Source organism: Ctenocephalides felis, unplaced genomic scaffold (assembly GCF_003426905.1).
Source record: "Ctenocephalides felis isolate EL2017-DRISC unplaced genomic scaffold, ASM342690v1 CF-g0.4_SCAFFOLD_03571, whole genome shotgun sequence".
Classification (NCBI taxonomy): Eukaryota; Metazoa; Arthropoda; class Insecta; order Siphonaptera; family Pulicidae; genus Ctenocephalides; species Ctenocephalides felis.
Window position 1 is genome coordinate 58,476,687 of NW_020539725.1, and position 25,069 is coordinate 58,501,755.

At 29.0% G+C, this 25,069-nt stretch overlaps 2 protein-coding genes across 2 annotated transcripts in view; one reads left to right on the forward strand and one right to left on the reverse strand.

The window, feature by feature from the left end:
• Positions 1-20,143, forward strand: part of LOC113386380 (arrestin domain-containing protein 17-like) — a 188,680-nt gene extending 168,537 nt beyond the window's left edge. Inside the window, exons 3-9 of the mRNA XM_026624163.1 lie at positions 15,744-15,877; positions 16,286-16,438; positions 17,531-17,742; positions 18,579-18,755; positions 18,863-19,051; positions 19,418-19,580; positions 20,001-20,143. Of these exons, the coding sequence (XP_026479948.1) occupies positions 15,760-15,877; positions 16,286-16,438; positions 17,531-17,742; positions 18,579-18,755; positions 18,863-19,051; positions 19,418-19,580; positions 20,001-20,143 (1,155 nt within the window). The 5' untranslated portion in view covers positions 15,744-15,759. The remainder of the gene's footprint in view (positions 1-15,743; positions 15,878-16,285; positions 16,439-17,530; positions 17,743-18,578; positions 18,756-18,862; positions 19,052-19,417; positions 19,581-20,000) is intronic.
• Positions 20,144-22,699: 2,556 nt separating this feature from the next.
• Positions 22,700-24,810, reverse strand: LOC113386382 (transmembrane protein 179). The gene is made up of 5 exons (XM_026624164.1): positions 24,563-24,810; positions 23,538-23,681; positions 23,125-23,286; positions 22,974-23,058; positions 22,700-22,912 (listed from the first exon to the last, which is right to left on the reverse strand). The coding sequence occupies exons 1-5, from the start codon at positions 24,670-24,672 to the stop codon at positions 22,700-22,702; spliced, it is 714 nt and encodes a 237-aa protein (XP_026479949.1). The 5' UTR covers positions 24,673-24,810.
• Positions 24,811-25,069: the final 259 nt, after the last annotated feature.

The following is a 25,069-nucleotide window of genomic DNA, read 5'->3' on the forward strand; positions in this document are numbered from 1 at the left end:
TGCATTGACGAAATGAATAACTGACTTAACTCCGGTGTCGGAAATACAGAGAAAACAGTTACAAAAAATCATATTTGGCGGTCAAAAATGGTTATTATACATATGCACATCAAATTATCAGTCATTTTATATAAATTTTAATAGCAAGTACTTTTGGTTATATTTGCTTCGATATTTTGTCTCTAAAACAGTTTAAAAATTTCAAAATTTTCATTAAATTTCAAAATACGAAATTCAAAAAAAACTATTTTTTTTAGGTTTGAAAATTCTTAGAAACCTGATTTTTTATATGTTTCAAAAGAATGTAAGGCTTTTTTAAAAAATTTAATTTTTGGCTTGTTCCAGCAATTTGCTTTAAGGCACCACTAGTTTTTTCTCCTTTTACTTTACGTTTTATTACAGAGAAATCTCGCTGGAAGACTTCGGTCTTTCAAATGTGATCTTTCACAACAAATTGCAATTTTATCATTTTTTTTTGTTAGCTATAGGTAAAGTAAACCCAGTGTTTCTATGATTTTCCGCGCTCTAAAAATACCTCGGAACATTTTAATTTGCGATCGAAAGCGGCGGTCAGAATGAAAAAACGAGCCACGAGAAGCAACAAATCACGCCTGACCGATACCTATATATACGAGTATGTACCAGAAACCGAGAGCTGGATAAAAAGCATATTTGGTATTCATAAAATGTCATTATCAAATAATTGACTGTTATTGACGAATATACTCGTCATGGAGAAACGGCTGAATTTTCTGAATTGACGGGTATACACGTCAAGTCTTTGGAACAGTGACTATTTGCTATAATAATGTAAATTTTTGAAAAACAAAAATTTGGCATTGTCAAGTTGTTTCGAATAATTTTAGAAGACTGACTTTATAAAAAAGTTGGAAGTGGCGTTTTATCTTAAGACAAGTTGCAAGGACTTCCAATAAATATATTTAATCAATAAGAAATAAGATTTGGCTATTTAAATAACATTTTTGCTATTGATTTTGAAAATTAATTTGTTTTTTATTAAATACTATTTTTACTTTTTTATACTTACATATATAATATTTGATTGAATTCATTAACTTCATGAACAAAAATCAGTTTATAACTTAAAACTTAATATATTTGAACCAGATCCTTATAAAATTCCTAATAGTTTCATAATTGATATTAATTAAATCCTTATTAGATTTCAAATAGCTTCTTATTACAATCGAACTCTATTTTTATTAGACTCGAACTGAATTCTTGTTAGATTTGAGTCTTAATTACAATGACAAACCGATCATTTCACATTTGAAGTATCACTTTAATTACATTATTTTTTCATTAAATATACAATTAATAATTTATTATTATATAAATATGTATAACGTTGGCATTAATAAAAGTGTGCATCATGAGTGTTACCATATTACTAATAAACATTATTCAAACATTATGATGTTTTTATTTTTAACTTAAATTCCATCTTTAGAGATGGGAACTCACTCCGGAGTTATCACTCCGATACAACTCCTCCCTCGTAGTGAATCCGAGTGGAGTTGTTTCACAGGATTCGTTATATCCGACTTCCTTAAACTGTGACTAAATCTGTTAACATGTGTAGATATTTGCTTGAAATTTTTTACTAATACACAGATTTGGGTCGAAAGAAGTGGTTTTTTTCTCGTCTCACAGCCAGTTTTAGGACTTTCCAGGTATATATTGTCTCAAAATAATGATATTTTGGATTCTATATTTTGTATACGATAATGTCAATTTGATTTTGTATGCATATTGAAATGCATAAAATAGTAATTATTATAATAAAATGAACTATTTGGAAACTATTCCCAAAGTCTTAATAAATCTATAGATATGTTAACAACACACTTGATTAACACATTTGTGTCAAGTATTATGTTTCAAAGTTGTCGGAGTTGTGGAGTTGTTAAGTGGATATAACTCCTTTCTGAAGCGAAGTCAAATCCCAACCGATCCGGCTTTGGATATGATAAGCCCATATCTAGCCATCTCGTACAATAGCAAAAAAGTTTTACTTCAATTGCTTGTGAACCTTACGCACACTCTTTTGTTTCACTAAGTTTTCTGTTGGGTTATTCTAAAATAGTAACATTTAGTAAAAATAATGACTAACCCCCCAGTCTAATACCCCAAGGATGGCTCCTGTTTGCCTGCTGGATTTTTCAAATGGATTTTTATTTATCGTCCCTCTCATTGGGGTTGCCGTGAGTGCGTGACACGCTGTAATACGACCCGTTGATTAAAATTGCCGAAGCGTTGTGATTTTTTTTATTATTGATAACCCTTTAGGGTCGCTCATAGAAATTGGTTTGGTTGTAGGCGGTGAAATATCGAGAAAAATGAGATTCACGCACTTTTGCTTTTATGAGTTATTAATTTTTAAAAGTAATGGAATTTTGCAAGAAGAAGGGATTAGAGAATAAATATAAAAGATTTAGTCTAATTCAAAATTGATATTATATTAATGATTTTCTAATAAAGTATTGTATGTATTAGTTAGAACATTCTCCTCTTGTATACTTTGGATTCTCAGATGATTCTGAATCGTTTGAGGTTAAAATTGTAAAAATATATCTGTGTGATTACTCAAAAGTTATATCAACTCTAATTGACTTATTAAAATGCATTAGACAAAATTTACAACAATCCAGTTCTTTCAGTAAATCAAGTTATCTAATTCTGTATCAAATTTTGAGATGCGCCGTTTGACCACATTTTGCTATGCGTTATATCGATAACCCCTTTTCAGATACAAATATTTTTCAATATTTTAAAAGTCATACATTATACTTCTGATCTGATGCATTACTTTGCAAATATATATTGTAAAAATAATCCAATTCATTCTATTCGACTCTCTTCGACAGGGCGCAATATATCAATTCGTCCCTAACATGAAATAAGCACCCACTCAGGAAAATACGTCTTTTGTATTCTTATTATATATGCCCACTCAATATTGTTTTTATAGAAATGTAGTATTGATAGATGAATGTGTGTATGTAGGTATGTAGGTACGAATGACGATTTTGAGAGCAAATATTTACCGATTTGAATGATTCAAAAACATTTGATTTCTATTGATGGGAAGACTTGCTGTTTAATTTTTGGCAATGGCAGGTTCAACTGTTTTGGAGATACAAAAAGTGCCAAAACTGGCAATTCAGTGTTTGAGAGAACGGAGCGACCGAATTGAAAAACTTTTCACTTACATTGTCAAAATAAATAATTGATTAAATTTAGAGATCCACAAAAAGGTTAAAAAATACCATTTTGCGTCAAAAATCGTTATCAAGCTTATGCACCTCAAATTATCGTTTTTTTATTTAACTTTATTATGCAATGTGTTTAGTCGAACAATAAGTAGAGACGTATATGATGAGTGAATCCCAGCTGCGTATCTAATACGAATATATATTTTATAGAATACAAATTTTGTTTCCAATTCTTTGAATTCTATACCAAGATTTTTAGTGTTTAAAGTTCACTTATATAGTTCAATCAACTGTTCTCGACATTTTCAATAAACTAACTGCAATAAATTTCCAAATATTCAAAAAGTTTCAAAATTTTCAAAAAAATTTAGATTTTTAAAAAAATATTTAAAAAAAAAACAATTATAACAAACGCTTCAAAAAGAAACTTATGCTTTTAAATATTTTATTTTACGTTATGAGAAGTTTCAGCAATTTGCCTTAAGGCACGATGCCAAGCTCTACTAGTTGGTTGAGTTTTGACTCAGTGGAGCGAAACCTATTTTACACCTGGCTCAACATCTATTGTCATAGTTGCATTACGAAATGTAACCTGAGGGAAAAAATTCTTGTTAGATTTTTTGTAGATAATTTTATTATCTATAATTTTTGTCTATAAAGTAATTTTGCGATAAAACTGACCATTTACTTGAAAACCGCGAAAAATTCATTTTTGATCTCTGACCTAACGTAAATTTTTGTTAGCTCGCACCGGAACGATCCATTTTTGGCATTTTTTGCCGCGTGTCTTTGGAACGGTTAAACCTGCCTTTGTCAAAAACTAATCAGCACATCACCTTATCAATACAAATCGAATGTTTTTTGAATCATTTAAATTGGTTGATCCGTAGAAATCGTTGAAGGACAATTGTATCCGCACATACATACATATACATATACATACATATTTCTAAGGTATGCCAAAATGTTCAGAAACCTCTGAAACGTAAAAATATATAAAAAAATTCATATTCGATTTTTTTGCTTACCCTACGGGAAGTTAATAATAAAAAAAAATTCTAAATATGAATAAAAATTCAAATTTTTCAAAAAAGTTATTTTTTTCAAAAATTTCAAAATTCTCAAAAATCTCTTTTTTTTTCCAAAATTTTCACTAAATTTTAAAAGTTTTTTTTAATATTTTGAATTTTGGTACCTGAAATTCCAGCAATTTGCTTCAAAGCACGATGCCATGCATCACTAGTTTTAGGTCTAAAAAACCCAAAATATTTTTGTCAAAGTGCAAAGTGAGATTACCTCCATACGGAGAATTTCGTAGAACATACATCAAATATCAATTATAAATACATACTTTTTATCCCCAAAAATTCCATTTTTACCCCATTTGGGTAATTCACCCCAACCATCGGTCTAAATTGACCGGACTATCGCACAGTCACCTGTCATCTGGCCACTGCGCATCATCTTTCGTAGCGTACAAGAACACCACATTGTGTCCTGCGCGTATATCTGTTAAAACCGTAGTTCTATCTACCGAATAAAAAGCAGATTCGTAGTTTGTTCGCATCTTAAATCGTTTCTCGATTAATGTAACATTGTCGGACAAACGTCAAAATTAGTCAGTACATATCAAAAGCCCGTCAGGATGCAGCGTGCACCTCCAGGTTTCTTGCCTTTTCAACATCGCGTATTGTTGTATGACAACAATGTGGCGTTGCTATAACATCTCTTGCAAGCTCAAGTTATTTTTTTTGCATCGACTTACATCAGTTCGATGAATCCGAGTTATACTCATGAGCTAGTGTTCTAAATTTAAATTTCAAAACTATTAGTGAAGTGACAAAGTGGTGTCAAGGAACAGGAACAGGTTAAGATTTGCTTAATAATAGTATAAATTTGAGTGTTGGGTTTGTGTTTATTTTTATTCGCTTTTGGGTTGATATTGAGTTTGATCGATTTTATATTTTCAAGTTCACGAACATCATGTCATGCTTTTATTTATGGTTATAGGCATTTACTGTTGCATTTTTTTAAATTAAACTAGTTATTGGTATTTTGTATTGAGGCAAGTTACATGAACTTCCTGATATGTGTAAATAATTGACTTAATCAATAAAGAATAAATTAATTTATGAGTGATTAAAAGTATTCCGAGTGGATTAATTACACATAACAGAAAATGAACCAACACGTTAACTCGGAATATTTTCTAAAAGCAAATTTTCAAAAATCAATGATTTTTATAATTGAACCAGTTTCCGTAGGTCTTTATCGGTTTAGTATATTCATTAAGACCAAGTACTCTATCGTTATACCAAGTAAATCGTCTAATTTTAATTTTAACAAACGTCAAAAAAACTACTCATTTTCTCAAACTTTAATGTATTTTTAAAATTAAACTACTTGTCGTAAGGCCGCAATATTTCAGTAAGTTCTACAAGACCATGATAAATATCGCTAAAAAAGGTTCCATAAAAATCGGCTTAATTTTTTTTCAACAGTTAATTACAAGAAAACGGTTCGATAGATTTTCACCTAAAACTAATCATTATCATTCCCAACTAATATCTTTCGAACAGTTTTTGATTTTTTAAAATTGATTCGGTAGTATGAGCTTAAAAGTGGACGAAAAGTTTATCACTTTTTTTTCAAATTACAAAGAAACGGCTCGGCCAATCGTCGCACAAAACTAAGACTCGATAATCCTCATCGACATGCATCGAATGGCTTTTAAAATTTTGAAATCGGTCCAGCCGTTTTTGAGAAAACGTCGATTTACGTCAAAAAATCTGTTTACACACACACGCATATTTTTTCCAAATTTGGTCTCATTCGATTCAGAATGGCTTGAAACGTCGAGAAAACATAAAATTAGTGAATCGGATTTTTTGATGAAAACATATACTTCTCTTTCGGGAAGTTAATAAATACATCTATTTTTATATACAATTTTTTCACAGTTTTCTGGTCATTATTCTTGCCAACCTGAAGCCTGTAAGAAATTAAAAAGCTAACATTTTTTTGACGATTTTTGAGTAATTTTCGCAAATGAGATTTTAAACACTTATAACTTTTGAACGATTTATCATAGGACTTTCGGATAAAATATTCTGAATCAAAAGATCTTTAACCCAGCACAATTTTTTTATGATATCTCTCATCGCTCGCGAGATATTCGCCAAAAATTGCTTAAAATTTTTAGGTTTCAAACGGTATAACTCGAAAACTTTTCAAGTTAGGGTCAGGATGGTCTAAGAATGAAATATGCGTATTTAAAATATCTTCTATCATCTGGTGCAAAAATTTTATGATAGCTGTAACCGTTCGCGAGATATTCGCTAAAAACCATTTGCTACTTTTTGCATATTTCAAATTAGCTATTTAAAAACTAGACCAATAATAGAGATATGAAAAAGATGCAGATATGCATAATAAATAAAAAATATTAGTTTTTGTATAAAAAAATATTTGAATATTACATTTGTGAAAAAATGTGAGATGTTTACCAATTTCCTAGTATTTTTTGCCTATTAAATTGAACTGGGAGCCTCTAAACAAGTCTTAATAATTAATGAAGTAGTATATCAAAAATGTAGCCTTCATATTTAATTCACAAGTCATTTCAGTAATCAATACTAATATTTACATATTATGCATTTTAATTACTAAATCGCATTATGATTAATCATGGTAAAGATAAATATATTATATTTAATAAACATTATACATCAAATCAATGTTATCAATCAGCTGTTTTCATTCATGATTCTCTAAACTTGTTCACGGTTTTAAAATTTTTGACTCTTGAACACCGAAGTTTAATTATTATTATTAATATTTTCTTTATATAATCTACTCATTTATTTTAATCATTTTCATTTTGATTGTCATATTTCTGTACATTATTTTTTCCACAATTTTATTCATTTTATATATAAAAAATCCATCATCTTCTGCTTTTCTTAAACATATTGTTTGCTTAAATCTTGTCAAGATCATGTTTCTTGACAGATGCCCTGAAGATGGAACGTACCTGGTTCCGAAACGTAGACAGTAAATAAATAAAGAAATGGTTTTTTAAAAAACTTTTTTGTTTTTTATTACTTTTTGGATTATTTGTTCGAAGCTCTACAAAGTATTTACAAATCCAAGACTCTACCTTATAATATATATAAATAAATAAATATATATATATATATATATATATATATATATGTGTGTGTGTGTAATTATAATTATTAATATAGTTAAATAGTTTTGTGCACAAACATTTCATCTGATATTTAAATGTTTTCATGATGAATGATATTTATTGCATTCCTTATCGGAGTGCATATTCATATTATATTACACTATGATAATATTATCGCAATATAATACTCAAGAGCGTTTAAATCTTCATTTATCACTTTTATTTTGAGCTTTACATATAAATTAATTATTTTTATAAAATATATCTAGATAAAAAATAGAAAGAAAACTATATCAAAATATTTTTAATCGATTTTCATCATTGTTTTATTCAAAACTAAAATTGTTCCTAATATGTTACTTCATACTACGAGTTTCACCTGTGTGTAAATTATGCAAAAACATTTTCTTCATTCTAGTGTGTTTTGAACTTATGCAATAATTTGCTTTCCAAATGAACTCGAAAACTAAAAATATTTGTGATTAAAAAATGTGTTGTGATCTGTGATATCAAGTACCTATTCATTTCATTAAAACATATCAAAATTAGCAAGATGGTGGACGTCGGCAATATTTGGCGGTAAGTTCATAACTTTTAAATCATTCACATTGAACAAATTTAAAACTTGAATATACCTTGAAATATGCATGTTCTAAAGCTCTCTTAAATTTTTTAAGGTGGGACCGAGTTCATTACTATTAATTATTGAGTCCAACATACCCTGACAAAAGACCTAGTTCGGCATGCTAAGAGCCATTCCTTCGCCATACAAAACAAAATCTAGTTTCATTATTGAAGGAATTTAATCTCATAGTTTTCGATATGAATAAAATGTATATTTATAGTGGAGATGTTTTATGATGCATAGCAAATAATTTTTATTTGAATTTCTTATCGTATTTCTTTAAGAGTTATTTACGATTCTTTTTATATATGCCACTCTTTGTTATTATAATCATAACGTTTATTTGTGCTCTCTGGTTAAGATAATATTAGCTGCAAAGTGTATTTGTAAGCAAATATTTTTCTTCGAATTATATTAAAATTCATCACTTCAAGATTAAATTAGATATATAGAGAATTCTCTTAGAACTTGTGAGAAAATTTGTGTATTTTCGTCTGACAAGAGAAAGAAAGGGTGACAGAGGTTTCTGGTATTTAAAATGCAAGGTGTAGATATTTTTCTTTTAAGGTTAAGAACCAAAAATTAAAATATTTAAGAAAGCTTGAAAAACATTCATATCACTTCTTCATTTCGTTAATACCAATAAATTATTTTTGAATCATTCAAATTGGACGCGCAACAACTGAAATAACATTTTTGGGACGATTTTGGGACGATTTGTCTTTGTATCTTCGAAACGGCTGGACCTGCCTTTGCCAAAAACAAATCAGCACGTCTTCTTATCAATAGGAATCGATTGCATTTTGAATCATTCAAATCAGTTGATCCGTACGCCCGAAATTGTCAAAGAAAAATTGAATTCAAACATACACACACACATCCATATTTTGTAAGTATGCCAAAATGTTCAGAAACCCCTGAAACGTAAAGATATGCAAAAAATTTTATTTTCTATTTTTGGACTATTACAATAACTTACCTTTAGGGAAGTTAATGGGATAAAAATCTTTTAAAATTAAAACGGAATCTATTTATAGAGCAATTCTCATCTTTAACTAAATTTTGCATTTTTGGCGTTTTGTTTGCTTCAATACTTAATAAATTTATTTAGGTGGCATCCATTAATCACGTGAGCTTTTTAGGTGGAGGGGGGGTCTTGACAAAAAATCACAAAATATCCTATGGAGGAGGGAGGGGTACAGTAGAGTATTACGTGTATTTATTTTTTACCTGATTTAAAAAAACAAACATTTTCTAAAATTTTACCATTTTTACTCGGGGTCCAAAAATTCTTAAAAAATCGATCACATGATTAATGGACACCCCCTCAATACTTTGTTGCAGTTTATTGAATCCTTCACAAAATCATTCAATGTTTGTTTATTTAGGTCAAACATTTAAGTTGAAGATAAGAAATATACAATTAGTTACTGTATTATAATTTTCATTCTCATTCTCAGAAGAATTGCCAAGTGGGCGACTGCGTATGTAGTAATACTTACTAATTGAACTCTTATGTGACCATTCCATTGTTGTTAGTCGGTCAATAATACAATAGGTGTCAATATGCTTAATTCAAAAGGTTTAAAACTAAATTTATTTATATATGTTCAATGAATCGATTTTATTATTGTTAAGTATCCCGTTTAAACTTGTCTCTTCTTTGGGGTAATTTTATATGCAGCCTCTTCGTGTCGACGACAATATTCTACATTATGTGGTCAATTCTCGGTTAAAATAGAAATCTTATGGTGATGCTAGTTACGGATCTATCTTCGTATGAATTGATAGTAACAAAGTGTCGAAAATCTATGTATTTGGTGTGTCATCAGGCGTTTTACACATAAAACCTAACTTCACGTATGTGTTATAAATGAGACACAAGAAAGATGGACTTATAATAAAATTGTAATTTGAACTTTGTGCGTTTTCTACCGATTTAGCATAACGATTTTAGACTATTCATTCTATTTGGTACGTAAATTCCCAACCTTGATTCATAAAACGAATGACTTTCAGCTATTAACAATTACATTTTTAATCATTTCTATTATATTCTAACTCTCACGCTTGTTATGATTTCGACAAATGTGATTTTATGAATTATTTTCATAATTGCTTGATAATATAAATGGTTGCATTAATTATCTCTAGTGATGTAATAATTATGAATTCAACAATGCCACTAAAAACAGGAAGCTCAATACATTCGTAACGTTATTTATATTGTACTATAAAATCACTTGATTCGCAAGTGTATTGTTTGAATCAAATTTTTGTATTCTCATTTTTATTCTGATTTACTTTTATATCTCATAGCTGTATTTTTTCAACTAAATCAAGTAATTTTTAACTATTATAGATAAGAAAAACATGAATATTGAACTAGTTTTAAGTGGCATTTTACCTTCAAGTTGCATGAACGTATAAATAATCGACTAAATTAATAAGAAATCGATATAATAATTTATGAGTGATTTATAAGTATACCAAGTTGCTTCAGGAAAATGTATAATGTTTTATAAACTATTGCAGATTATTAAATTATGAAAATTTTATTTATTTATTGCGCTCATAATGGTTAACTCAATTTTTAAATATTTTTTATAGTTTAACCAGGACTATAATATTTTGGTGGCATATTTATTAAGACCAGATATATTATCATCATAATCAATTACGAAGAAACGGTCTGGTGGATCTTTGTCAAAAACTAATTAGCTCGATTTTCAAATGTTATCTTCCGAATAGTTTTTGAATAGCAAAATAGAAAATTTTGCACATTTCTGCTAGTTTGAAAGAAACGGCTCTGTCGATCGTATCACAAATATAACCATCGCAAGTGCTTATCAAATATCTCCGACTGGCTTTTAAATTTTTGAAATCGGTTTAACAGGTTCCAAGAAAACGTCTTTGAAGGATGACTTGAAAAGGCGAGAAACAATGAAATTAGCCAATCGGATTTTTTTGCGGAAACAAAATTCTGCTTCGGGAAGTTAAAATATGTATTAAATCAAACGCTTATTAGTATATAACCTTATAAAAACTGTATTGTTCTTACTTTTGTCCGTAGCGTAATTTATAGTAATCGCAATAAAATCGAAAATGAAATTTTTTATATACCTTTACGTTTCAAAGGTTTTTGAACATTTTGGCATAACTTAGAAAAAATTGATGTATGTGCATGTGTGTGTGCGAATGCAAATTTTTGTCCACATTTTCGGAAACACCGATTAACCGATTTGATTAATTCAAAAAATATTCGATTCGTATTGATATGGAGACGTACTGATTAACTTCCCGTAGGGTAAGTTATAGTAATCGCAAAAAAATTGAAAATGCAATTTTTTATATACCTTTTCGTTTCAAAGGTTTTCGAACATTTTGGCATACCTTAGAAAAAATGGATGTATGTGTGTGTGTGTGCGTGTATGTATGTGTGTGTTGATACAAATTTTCGTCGACGATTTTGGGAACACGGATGAAGCGATTTGAATCATTCAAAAAACACTCGATTCGTATTGATAAGGAGACGTGCTGATTAGTTTTTGGCGAAGGCACGTCTAGCCGTTCCGAAAATACGAGGCAAAAAGTGCCAAAAACGGTAACTCAGTTTTCAAGAGAACGGAGCGTTCGATTTAAATAATTCAAAAAACATTTTACTTGTTTTAACAAGATGAATAACTTTTTAAATTTCTATGAAGGCAGGTCTAGCGGTTTCGGAGATCTAGTGAAAAAAGTGAAAAAATGCCATGGCGGTCAAAAATGATCATTAGACATATGCACATCAAATTATCAGATATTTTATAGAGATTTTAACAATAAGTATAAATTTTGTTTACATTCCTATGGGTTCCGTACCAATGTTTAATCGTTAGACAGCGGCGCGGCGCTTACGCGCTTCGATATTTGTCTCTATGCAGTTAAAGCAGTACGATAGCTTTCAAAAAAGTTCAGATCTTCCAAAATATGTCAAAATAAAGAAAACATTTTTTTTTTCAAAAAAAAAAAAATTAAAAAAAAATTTTTTTTTAATTTTTTTTTTGCAAAAAAAAGTAATTTTTTGTCAAATTTATAGTTTCTCAAAAATCTTATTTTTTCGAAGTAAAATTTTTTCAAAAATGTTAATCGTTTTTAAAAAATAATAATTTTTGGTACGGAAAGTTCCAGCAATTTGCCTTAAGGCACGATGTCTTAATTGCCTGAAGATAGAATTCCACTTACAGCTAGTTAGAACATGTATCGATAATTTCAAATTTTCTACGAAAAACATGTCTAGACAAAAGCGGTCTTCGAAGCCTTACTTATGTTTTGCCTCGAAGTTTCGATGTGCATTAAATTCTTGACCCCGTGAATCCGCGGTACAATGCACCCATCATAGTCGTCATCGGTATCGGCTCTCGCGTTCTTAGTTTCAGTTTGCGTTTATACAGCTCTACACACTACACTGGCTTCTTCGATGATTTAACAACTACGAGGGTCGACGCAGTATTTTAACGAATGAAATAAACACCTGTCGAAATTTACTGTTAAATCAATAATTTGTAAACAATGCAGGGTATAGAATTCACTGCACTCCTGCATTCGTTACAAGCATGTGGTGACGCCAAAGTAATATACACAAACACAATTGCCTTAAGACTTAAGAACAAAAAACTTTGCAAAGTTTTGAGAAAATTAGATCTTTGAGAAATTTTGATATTTTTGAAAAAAATTACTTTTTTGAAAAATTTGTTGATTTTTTCTTTTGAAAATTTTGAGAATTTTTTTTTTAAACAATCGTGCTGTATAGCGGATTTGAAGCCGCGTAGTCGTCTTACGTCTAAACATTGGTACTGAACTCATATAAATATACACAAAATTTGTGCTTATAAACTTCCCGAAGGAGAAGTTTATGTTTTCATAAAAAAATCCGACTCGCTAATTTTATGTTTTTCCGACGTTTCAAGCCATTCTGAATCAAATGAGACCAAATTTCGAAAAAGTATGTGTGTGTGTGTGGCGTGTGTGTGTGCGTGTGTGTGAACAATTTTTTTGCCGTAAATCGACGTTTTCTCAAAAACGGTTGGACCGATTTCAAAAATTTAAAAGTCATTCGATGTATTTCGATGAGGACTAGCGTTTTGTTTGACGATCGGCCGTGCCGTTTCTTTGTAAATTGCAGAAAAGTGAAAAAATTTTCGTCCACGTTTTAGCCCGCAATTCTGAATCGATTTTGAAAACTCAAAAACCATTCGATAGATATTGGTTGTGAATCGTGCTGATTAGTTTTTGGTAAACATCGGCGGGGCCATTTTCTTGTAATAAAGTTAAAAAAAAATTGACGATTTTTATTATTTTTTTTGACGGTAGATACCTGAGTCTTGCAGATCATACTAAAATATTACGGCCCTACGACAAGCCGTTTAATTTTGTAAATTCTTCAAAGTTTGCAAAATTTATTATCGTTTTTCTGACATTTGTCAAAATTAGACCTTTGATCGACGTTTTCTCAAAAACGCCTGAACCGATTTCAAACATTTAAAAGCCATTTGATGTATCTCAATGAGGACTATCGTTTGTCAGTTTTGTGAGACGATCTGCCGAACAGTTTCTTTGTAATTTGAAAAAAAGTATTAAACTTTTCGTCCACATTTAACGTCAAACTACCAAACCGATTTTAAAAAATCAAAAACTGTTCGAAAGATATTAGTTGGGAATGATACTGATTAGTTTTAGGTAAAAATCTACCGAGCCGTTTTCTTATAATTAACTGTTGAAAAAAAAAAATTGAAGCCGATTTTTATGGAACTTTTTTTTGGCGATATATTATAGAACTTACGATAAGTAAGTTAGAAAAATATTACGTCCTTACGATAAGTGGTTAATTTTAAAAATTTATCAGAGTAGTTTTTTGACGTTTGTTGAAATTAAAATTAGACGATTTACTTGATATAACGATAGAGTTAGTCTTAATGAACATAATACTAGACCATTAAAGTTCTTCAGAAACTGGTTCAAATATAAAAATTGTTGATTTTTGAAAATTTGCTTTTGGAAAATACGAGTTATGTGTTCGTTCGTTTTCAGTTATTTTTAGTCACTCATAAATTGATTTTTTTATTGATTAAATCGATTATTTATACATATCGGGAAGTTTATGTAACTTGACTCAAGGCAAAATACCAATACCAACTAGTTTGTATTTTGATTTTTTTTTTTTAAATTTCGAGCATTTTTTTAAACAATCGTGCTGTATAGCTGATTTGAAGCCGCGTAGTCGTCTAACGTCTAAACATTTGTACGGAACCCATATAAATGTACACAAAATTTGTACTTATTATTATACTCTTTATAAAATATCTGATAATACGATGTACATATATCTAATGACACAATTATCTCGAACAATAGCCTTATAAGGTAGTTTTCTCATTTAATGACCAATATGCATGTGCACTTACGTTGATTGGAAAATCTTCAAATCTTTTATTAATTATAAGTTTAAACCCTGAAAATCGAAGGGATTCTTATTTCTGTTGATGTTAAAACGAACACATATGAAATTTCACATGCAGATGAAACAAATAAACCATAAAGTCTTGTGTAAATAAACCGTCCAGTTGTTGCATCACGTTCCGTTATCGGATTTTGCACTACATACTCCTCTACTGCGCAGAAATTAACTTTGCAGACTTATTTAAAATAAATGATTTTATTATTTTGTTGAATATTTGATTTTTGTTGAAAATTTGATTACACTCCGTCCATGGGAAAAGCTTTACCATTCAAGTTGATCTTAATGTATATCTCCATGTTCATTTAGAACATGATCGAGAATTCCACTAAAAACTAATCGATGCTATTTGGAATTGATATTTTTCAAAAATATTTATAATTTTGTAATTATATTAGTTGTAATGCACAAACACGTACTTGTATATCCTATAAGAGCAGCCCATTATTCCAAATTTTAATGAATTTATGTAATTACTAGCGTTAGCACTAAATTTTAATTTAGATTTTATAATATTTTAGTTGTAATAAAGCGGAATGAAGTTTAATCAAATCGGAATCAAGTCAAATCGAGTAACAATTTAGTTAGAATCCACTTCGTATCAGAAACTTTTAATATATAGAAAGAACCCAATAAGGGTTTAGTATGAATTTTAAAAAAGTTCTTTTAGAGCAAAAAATCGAAGGCCCTCATATATACTATTTCCAAATTTGGTCTAACTCGATTCAGGATTACTCTTTAAATCTGCTGAATTTTCCTTTACAATATGAATATATCCAACATTTTTTCGATCGACTCAGAAACCAAATAACTCTTTCTCAGTATTGTTATGATGAGTCAGACTTAGCGGAGACTTTTAGTTCTGAGAATTGAAAAAACATGCCTACATGATTTGAATACATTAAACCTTGTGGACTCTCGTTTATTTATCCTCGGTAATTGGAACTGGTTTATATTTTGTTGAGACTATGGAAAAGAATTATTACATCTTTTAGAAAGCAAAATCAATAATTCGATCACATGTTCAAAAATAAATCAATCAAAATATGCTGAATAGTTTCTCTATAAACAATTTTAAATTCTTGATAGTCATAATTATAATTTATTTATATCATATGCACGGTTTTGAATAATAATAAATGTATGTGTACTTATTAAGTTATATGTTATCAGTATCATATTTTTATTTTTTAGAAATTTGAAAGACAACATGGGGACCTTCAAATGTGAAATACAATTTGATGACAACCCTCAATCAATTTTTTACGCTGGTCAAAGTTTAAATGGTAAAGTTGTTCTGACATTGACCAAACCAAAAACTATGAAAGGTTAGTACATAGATAAAAAAGTATAAATATATCGCAAACACAGTTGTATTGCAGTTACTTCATTTTTAATTGTTTCCGCACTCCATAGAGGCGCCACCAACTTACTCCTAGGCAAATTACTCCTACATAATATTTATATAAGTATATAATATAAACAAGATAAATTTGATTAATTGGATCAAATGAAATGATACATGATAAATGACAAATATGAAAAAAATTGTTCCAAGTACATGTATTATACTAAGGAAATAAGTTCTTTATCAATAGCGTTGAATGTGAGCATAGTAGAATAGTATTTTATTCTACAATTCATATAATATTTGATGTTTGGGTGTAAAATTATACTTCAATAATAATTAAAGGCAATATCTTCTATTATCTATCTATTAATTTTTTTCCCAATAGACATGTTACTCCGGATAGTCGGAAAAGCCAGTTGTTCATGTAGTGGTAAGGAAAATTACACCGATGGTGATAAACAAAGGACAAGGACCACAAAATTTTCAGCTGAAGAGACATATTTTGAATCAGTTACGCATTTACTGGGAAGAAATAAAGGTATAATAATTAAAATGTAATTAAAATCTGTTATATGATATAAAGATCCAGGAGCCAACTCTCGGATGAAATAGAATAGAAAATACCTAAGAATCAATTAGCCATGACCTTGAGAGGTATAATAATTACAAAAACGTAAGATTGTATGAAATTAAATTCAAAATAATTAACTTTCAAATTTGACTGCTACAGCATTTATGTCATTCTGCATCACAATGAAAATGAATGCTATATCGTCCACGTGTTAATTTACAACAAAAAATATATTATTATCAATATATTACATTATTATTTATTTTCAAAGAAGAAAAACATCAAACATTTAAACATAAATTAATTTGAATTATCTAATTCTAAATCGATCAGAATGTATACATTAAGCTGATTAATCATCAAATAAATAATTGTATCATTATTCACCGGAATTATTTTATTATGATTACTGTTTATATTATGTTAAACAGATAAGATTATATGAAATATAAGAATTATAATATTTTGTATTTATATAATTCTCATTGGTTAAGTAGGTGATAGCAGCAAAACAATACTGATTTTGGGTTCAAAGGGAGAAAGATGAAGTATGTTTGTTCAAACAAGTTTCCACCAATGGTAACAAATTTAAAAAGCACTCACCTGTTAAAACTAAAATTTAAATAGCACAAATATCAAAATAACAAGGGTCCGACTTTGCGAATAGGTTTCTTATAAGTGCTATTGTTTGGTTCCTACAACTTGTAACCTTGTAGTAAAAAAGTCTATATTGTGTTTCAGAGTATTAATGTGATCCGTGAGCATAGTTTTGAATTGTTTGGGATTTTTGGAATTATTTTGATTGTTTTTATATAAATTAAATTGCAGTCTAGACAGTTACTTTGATAGACGAGATGTCTAAGTCATTCAAAGTATGACAACATCGATGTATGCCTACATCGATAATTGCACACTGTCAATAACATCTCAAGATCTAAGAGTCATTTAAATCCCCGTTATTGACTATTGAACGATAAAAGTGTGGCCTTGGTGTAAGATGTGTATCAGAGAATAGGTCTATATATATATATGTAGTTTTATTAATTTGTTCGATCATAGGTGCAAAGACGACACTACCTGCCGGAAAACACAGTTATAACTTCGCTACAATTTTGCCTCCGAACATGCCCTGCTCCTTCGAAGGAAAACACGGCTACGTGAGATACACCGCCAAAGTAACACTTCTCAGACCTTGGAAATTCGACCAGCATTGCAAACAGGCATTTACTGTTATTTCACATAAGGATTTAAATCTGGAGCCATCGTATCGGGTAAATTTATCATATTATTATTGATACTAGAAACCTTTTGTTGGAATGCGGACTATCTTAAAGTTAATATTAGGAGCTAAAACTTTCACAGATTTTTTTTTATCAATTAAGGAAGCATTTGAGCCTCTGGGAGTAAAGAAATTCGGAAATATCCATATTAAGGATCACCTAACATTTAAACGTTTTGATATAAGGCCTTGCAGTCTTGTAGTCGAATGAAATATAGTAAATCAAAAGATCTGCAAGCCTCCTCAAGAATTTTTAAGATGCCCCTTACCAATGGCGAGATATCCACTAAAAACTGTTAAATTTTAAAAATTTTAACATCAAAAACATTTGAACGCTTGTAACTCTTAAAGGTTTTGGGATAGATGTTTGCTATTTATGGATATTTATTTATGGATGAAATATAAATATGAATTTGAAATATCTATCAGTCAAAAAAAATTCAAGACATCTTTCACCATTCTTGAGACATTCGCTTAACACTGTTTTCAAATATTGAAAATTTTCAAATGCGTATTTCTTGTAAAGTATTTGTACTACAGCCAAAATATTCTTATAGCAGATTTCTAAGGTCACAGGGAATATACTGAAAAAATTTGAGCACCCCGAATTTTTCGAAAAAGTCGATGAAATATGCAAAACAAATTCTAAGCGTTAAGAATAATGAGCCATGTTAAGATTGCAAAATTCTATCGCCAATATTTTGAAAGTTGCTTTTTCTAGTTTTAATTGCTTAATTCATATCAGACAGTTTTCATTGCTGTCCCTAAGGTAAAACTCCACCAACACTTAATTTTTCTCAATTTTATATAATTTTGGTTTAATCACAGTGGCCTCTTCAAGTGGAGAACACTCAATACTTCTGCTGTGGTCTTTCTGGTCCACTGAATTTATCAGTGCGGATACCCACCAGAGCTTACGTTCCTGGCCAAGAAGTTGACTTAGAAATCGAAGTGGCCAACCGGAGCAGAATTAAGGTCCAAAATTTGAGATGTTCTCTTTATCAGGTAAGAGAACATCGTTTGATAATTAGACGATTTACTGCCTTGTAGAATTATATTTTTTACTTTTGTTTTGTAGAAAATGATTTATTACTTAATTTTGTCTATTACAGTTAATCCAGTATCATTTTCAAACGCCGCACAAACGAACCAAAGAAGTAAAAGTTTTACTTTCTGAAAGTATTGCGCCAGGTGTCAAAAGAAACACTAGCGCAAATCTCTCACATTCAGTAAAACTACCTCCAATGCCACCGACTGACTTGCCATATTGTAACATCATAGATATTAAATATCAAATAGAGGTAAAATTATAGAACTTAATTGAAATTATTCTGATTAACTTCAACGGGCTTAAAGTCTTCATCATTTTCTTAAAAAAAAAAACAAGTAAGGGGGCATCCATTAATCAAGTGATCGATTTTTAAGGAATTTTAGCCCCTTCTTTTTCATAGGTGATACATGGTAAAATCATCATGTAAATATAAAATCTAAACCGATTTCGAAAATTCAAAGAAAATTCAGATATTTAGAAATAAGTTCAAAGAGATCTTGATCATGATGTCGAGAGTACCATTATTAGATTAGGTCACATCGCGTGTTTACTGGGCAATTTTAAAAGTGCAACTTTGTTTTACATTGTATAGTGTATTATTGAATTATCTCTACAGGTTCTGGCGAGGGTTAACCGATTGTACGATAATTTGGATATAACTCTTCCCATAGTAATAGGAACCATACCTTTGATAGCTATGAATCCAATTACGGCACCAGCTTCACCACCAAATCTTAATGTAACACCAGGACCTAGCGCACCTTTGTTGCAAGAATATTGTAAGTTTTTTTATATAGTATTAATATTAGTATAATAGTATATTTTGGATATTTTTATAATACTGATATTTTTTGAAAACTTGGAAAATTTTTGAAGTTTTTGATACCCATTCATGTCTGTTATTCATACTGTCGAAATATATACGACCGCCGAATGGCATTTTTTCTTAACTTTTTTCTGGATCTCCGAGACCGCTGGACCTGCTTTTGTAAAAATTCAATTAGTACAAATGAAATGTTTTTTTAATCATTCAAATCAATGCACAGTTCTCCCAAAAATCTAATTGCTATATTCTGCACTCTTTGTTTTGTATCTCCGAAACGGCTAGACCTGCAGGTCTAGTAAATCATGATTTAGTAAACTAGTAAAAATAATTTGATTAATTAAATTAGTCAAATTTTTTCGATTTAAATTTTTAGTGCCCACCTATGAAGAAAGTTTCCATCACACCAAAAGTATAATTGAAAATGAAAATCCCAAACAAACCTTGGGTTTTGAAGGATTTACTCCAAAGTATCCAGTTTATCAGCATATTGAGAATTCAAATACTGTTGGTACATGAATTTGTTATATTACATTTTATATTTATTATGGTGTGGTATATATATAAATATATATATATATATATATATATATATATATATATATATATTCCAAACATCAAATGTATTCAATTTTAAGAAGGCTAGACCTCAATGGGTTCGTTCCATCCGAGTCAATCTGACAGTCCGGAACTGTCCGCGCATGCGCAGAACACTTTTTTCTGTTCCATCCAAAATTTCGGATTCCAAACTGTTGCGGACTATCAGTAATGCGTTCCATCAAGCAGTCCGATGAGTTTGAAACTATCATTTTGTGTTTGTATTCGGCACAAACAAAAACTCCGCAATTTAATACGATTAAAATATAATGTTATTTAATCTCAAATAGAACATTAAAAATTTAATGAATTTACAGGAGTCCAAATATTGTAGAATATTAGATTAAAAGCGACATAACGATATATAACTAGAAAATATTAAAAAACAAATTCATTGATAATTAAGTAATATTTTATTAGAATATGTCTAATATATACACACATATATATATATATATATATATATATATATATGTATTAAAATAATAATTATTATTATTATCGAGTGAGCTCCGAGTTCGAACGCGTTGGATGTATCCAAACCAAACCATTTCCAACTGCCATAAAAAAATCAGAAAGAGTTTGGTCTAGTTTGAAACAGTTTCGGACTGTCAGATTTGCTCGGATGGAACGAACCCAATATCGATATTTTTATAGTATCAGGTAAAATACTATATGTGAAACTGATGATAATATTTTCTGACTTTCATAGTAGCTAAAGCATATCAAATGGTCAAACATTTGGGTAATTTATTAATACCCAGTAAACCACAAAACGTAATTAACACGTTAATATTACGTAACAGATGTGACAGACCGCCTCAAGAACGTAATGGCCTGTTACGTAACTAATAAAAGTTTCTGTAAAATATCAACTATTTTTCATGTTAATTTTATTACATATTTTAATTAAGAATTTACATAATTTACATAAAGTTAATTATTTAATATTCAGATATTAAAGAGTCTGTTTTTTATTTTATTGGAATAGTTCAAAATTTCAAGAACACTATTTTATTCTTCGAACGTTTCTATAGTTGATACAGACAGAAGGTTTTGCAAAATTTGATGATGCTCTAGGCCGCTATACTATCAATAGTATAATATTAAAAATTTATTATCAGTATTTATCAACTTTTCATATTAGAAACAATTTTGTTTCATATTAGTAATTCAAATCCAATTTTATTTAACCAAAAGAATTTATCAAAAAAAGTATGAACTTGAGTATATATTATAGTTATCATTAATTTTGTTTATTTTATATAATATGTTATCAAGTTATATTGATTTTATAATTATAATTTATAAATATGTATTTTCATTATATTACATTAATTATGAAGCTCTTATATTGGGATTAAAATTATAAACATATGTTTGTGAAAATATTTATGAAAATATTGATTTAATAATTATTTATATTAATTTTAAGAATGTAATTTTAATGTAGATTAACTTATTATTGAACTGATTTTTTACTACTGATAATTTTTTTTGTATTTTTATATTTTTTGAGATGATTATAATAAACTGCGATTTCGATTTAGAATAATTTAATATTTATGCGATATAAATAAAATTTAAAAATATTTATAATATTTTATTATTACTCAATTTGTATGAACATACTCGGCGTTAGATTAAATATCTCCAGTTGTGCTGATCGGACCATTATTTTTATTTTATTTTACTCATATTGAAGCCAACTTTATAATAATTAAAAAAGTTTTTGTTCAGAATTCAGTCCTCTTTATCATGACATTATTATCGCTAATGTTATTGAGTTAATTTTTAAATGTTTTGATCCAAATTGATGTTCATTAATTTTAAATAGTTTTATCATTGATTAAATTCTTATTATTATTTTTACCGATTTTAATTTTAACCTGAAACCTATTGACATTTTTATCATTTTTAAGGCAAAATAAAAAACTAAATATTTTTATTTTTTTATTTAAATAAGTATATAAAATATTTTCATCTAAAAACAAATACTTCATTCATAATGATCACATTAACCCTTTATCGAGCGCAGATTATGATACAGATACAAATTCAACCATTTAGTATGTTGCTACATAACTTAATGCTATTCTCATTATTTTATTTTTATTATTTACACGTCTACATTAGTTTACCTTTGATAGTTTGACAATTGTAAGAGATACATTAAGACAAATACTATTTGAGTTACAAAATGACAAAATTTCAAAGTTTTTTGAACATTGCAATCATTTTTCATACTTATTCCCTATAAAGTATAGTATGTGCGCTTATGTAACTCTATATTCTGCTATATTAGAAAAATAATAGTGATTTAATTCATAAGGGTTATTAAAAATAAAAGTGAGACATATCAGGAAATTTTCATACAAGCATACTAAATACATATATTTACACACACACACACACACACATATATATATATATATATATGTATATATATATATATATTATAATAGTTTTATTTTAAAATTAATCTTGGTTTAATATCAAAACTTTATCATCAACATTTTCTTCCAGACCTGAACCGCTAGGTCCATCTTTCTGTTCCTCATCAAAAACGACACGTTGTCTTTCTCTAAACATTGATGCCCTCATGTTCTCTAGTTCATGATAACGGCATAGCTTCAACATAGCGAATACACATAAGCCGACCCAACAGGCAAATGAACCCCAAGCACCAAACTATAATAGGTATAATTGTTACACAATGAAACAATATAGGATTTTTTTTTTTGTTACTTGCCTGTGCTGTGCCCAATTGAATATAAAATCCTACTGTGTTAATGTTATCTGACTTCATTATATCTTGGCCAGCAGCAATTTCACATCTCAGGTAAAATTATAAATATTAATAGAGTTTTTGCTTGACATAATCAGATTTTGTTGATACTTACGATGGAAATCTTTGAGTCATATTTTGACACCAGACAATAAATCCTAATGTTATTATTAATGCAGCAATAAAGGACATGGCTGATATTCCTAGACTTATGACAACATCTGTAAGCACGGATATAAATGGACTGTCACTACCCTGGTAAGCTGATATTGATATCCTAAATAAAAATTTATATATTTTTACATTCCTCATATTGAAATATTAAAGATAAAAAAGACGGACAGTATGAGCAGCGATGAGTGAATGTAAAGGATGAATGATTTAAAAAAATCAGGAATGCGGAAAGTAGGTGGTAACGTTATAATTATATAGGGGTTCATGGCATACATTTATTATTCATATTTATTTAAAGATCAAAATTATGATAATTACTATATTGATTCTTGAGTTTAAAGTTAATGCCCTTACCTATATATTTGAATCAGAGATATCAACAAGGTTACGACACCCACTACAACGGTGTACATGCAATTAGAACCAGAAGCCCAATCAGCAACAAATTGGCCATCTTTTTCTTGCCAAGTTCCATTTGAAAATAATAGACATTGCCCACTAAAATAATAATAACTATATAATATATATATATATATATATATATATATATATATATATATATATATATCCAGTGGCGTCGGAAGCAAATTTTTGATGGGTGGGCTCGTTTTTTTTTTTTTTTTTTGATAGGCAGTGGGTTCGTTTTTTTTTATACGCTCATACAATTCCCTCCATCAAAATTCATGGGTGGGCCCCCCATCAAAATTCATGGGTGGGCTCAAGCCCACACAGCCCACACGGTTCCGACGCCACTGTATATATCTTTACACAACGACAGGGCCATAAATAAAAGATTGGACAACAATTCGCTTTGCAATGACTATAAAATAATCCTTGACCATTTCCAAAACACCACCATATCTGTATGAATATGTTTGCCAGTCTTTTTACACTTTCGCAAAATTTGTAAACACAATTCATTTAGTTTCTAGACGTTAGTCAATCTGTACACACTAGAATGTAACCAAAAATTGTCAAAAAATAATTAGTTTAAATGTTCCAGTTATTAATAGCTTGGTTTATCACAGTGTAATAGTGTAGTGTATTTTTGTATAATTAATTTCTGTAAGTATTTATATATAAGTTCTATAACTTTATATTATTTTCCTCCTACATCATATAAAATGAAGACCGAAACGTATGGATAAATAAAGTATTTCAAAACTACTTTAGTTTTTTTTACTTGGTGTTACTGCCCGATTCTAAATAGCTCATCAATATATATATATATATATATATATATATATATATATATATATATATATATATATATATATATAGAAATTGTTACCTACAAGTTTATTATATCCGTTATATTCATATATCAATAATATTACCATGAGGTTTTAAGTTGCTAATATGAAAAATTATTAACTTACTTGAAGTCTTTATGGTGTAAAGACATAGGAATTAGAATGCACAGTGATAAAATCAAAGCAATAACATAACCTGCAATTTGGCTCAACATAAGTACGTTAGACAATGCCATTTTGTTTATCACAAAATATAAATTGATTTCTACAATATAAAATTAAGTTAAATTACTTTTCAAAATCACAATATTTCATCATTGTTATAATAATAGTTTCTCAATTTAATATTGACAAGATTGAAGAACGCATTTCATTTGCATCTGTCAAGTGTCAAATGACGTTCAGTACAGTTGTATGTATACATAAATGGTAACACACTTAAAAAGGAAAATGGATTGTATATTTTATACTTAATTTACATAAATTGATTTGACTTGTTTTTACAAAGTGTGAAATATATTTGATTAATCTTGATTCAAGTTCAAAAGGCATGAAGACTTTTTAACTCTATCGTAAAGCAAAAATTAATAAGAAAATGTTAGCGAGTTTGAATTATGCTGTATTTCCTCTATT

Coding starts and splice junctions, on each gene's coding strand:
- LOC113386382 (XM_026624164.1), bottom strand. CDS start 24,672: ATGGCATTGTCTAACGTACTTATGTTGAGCCAAATTGCAGGTTATGTT. Junction 23,287..23,537: donor TCTCTGATTCAAATATATAG/GTAAGGGCATTA, acceptor ATTTTTATTTAG/GATATCAATATCAGCTTACC. Junction 22,913..22,973: donor TTCAATTGGGCACAGCACAG/GCAAGTAACAAA, acceptor TACCTATTATAG/TTTGGTGCTTGGGGTTCATT.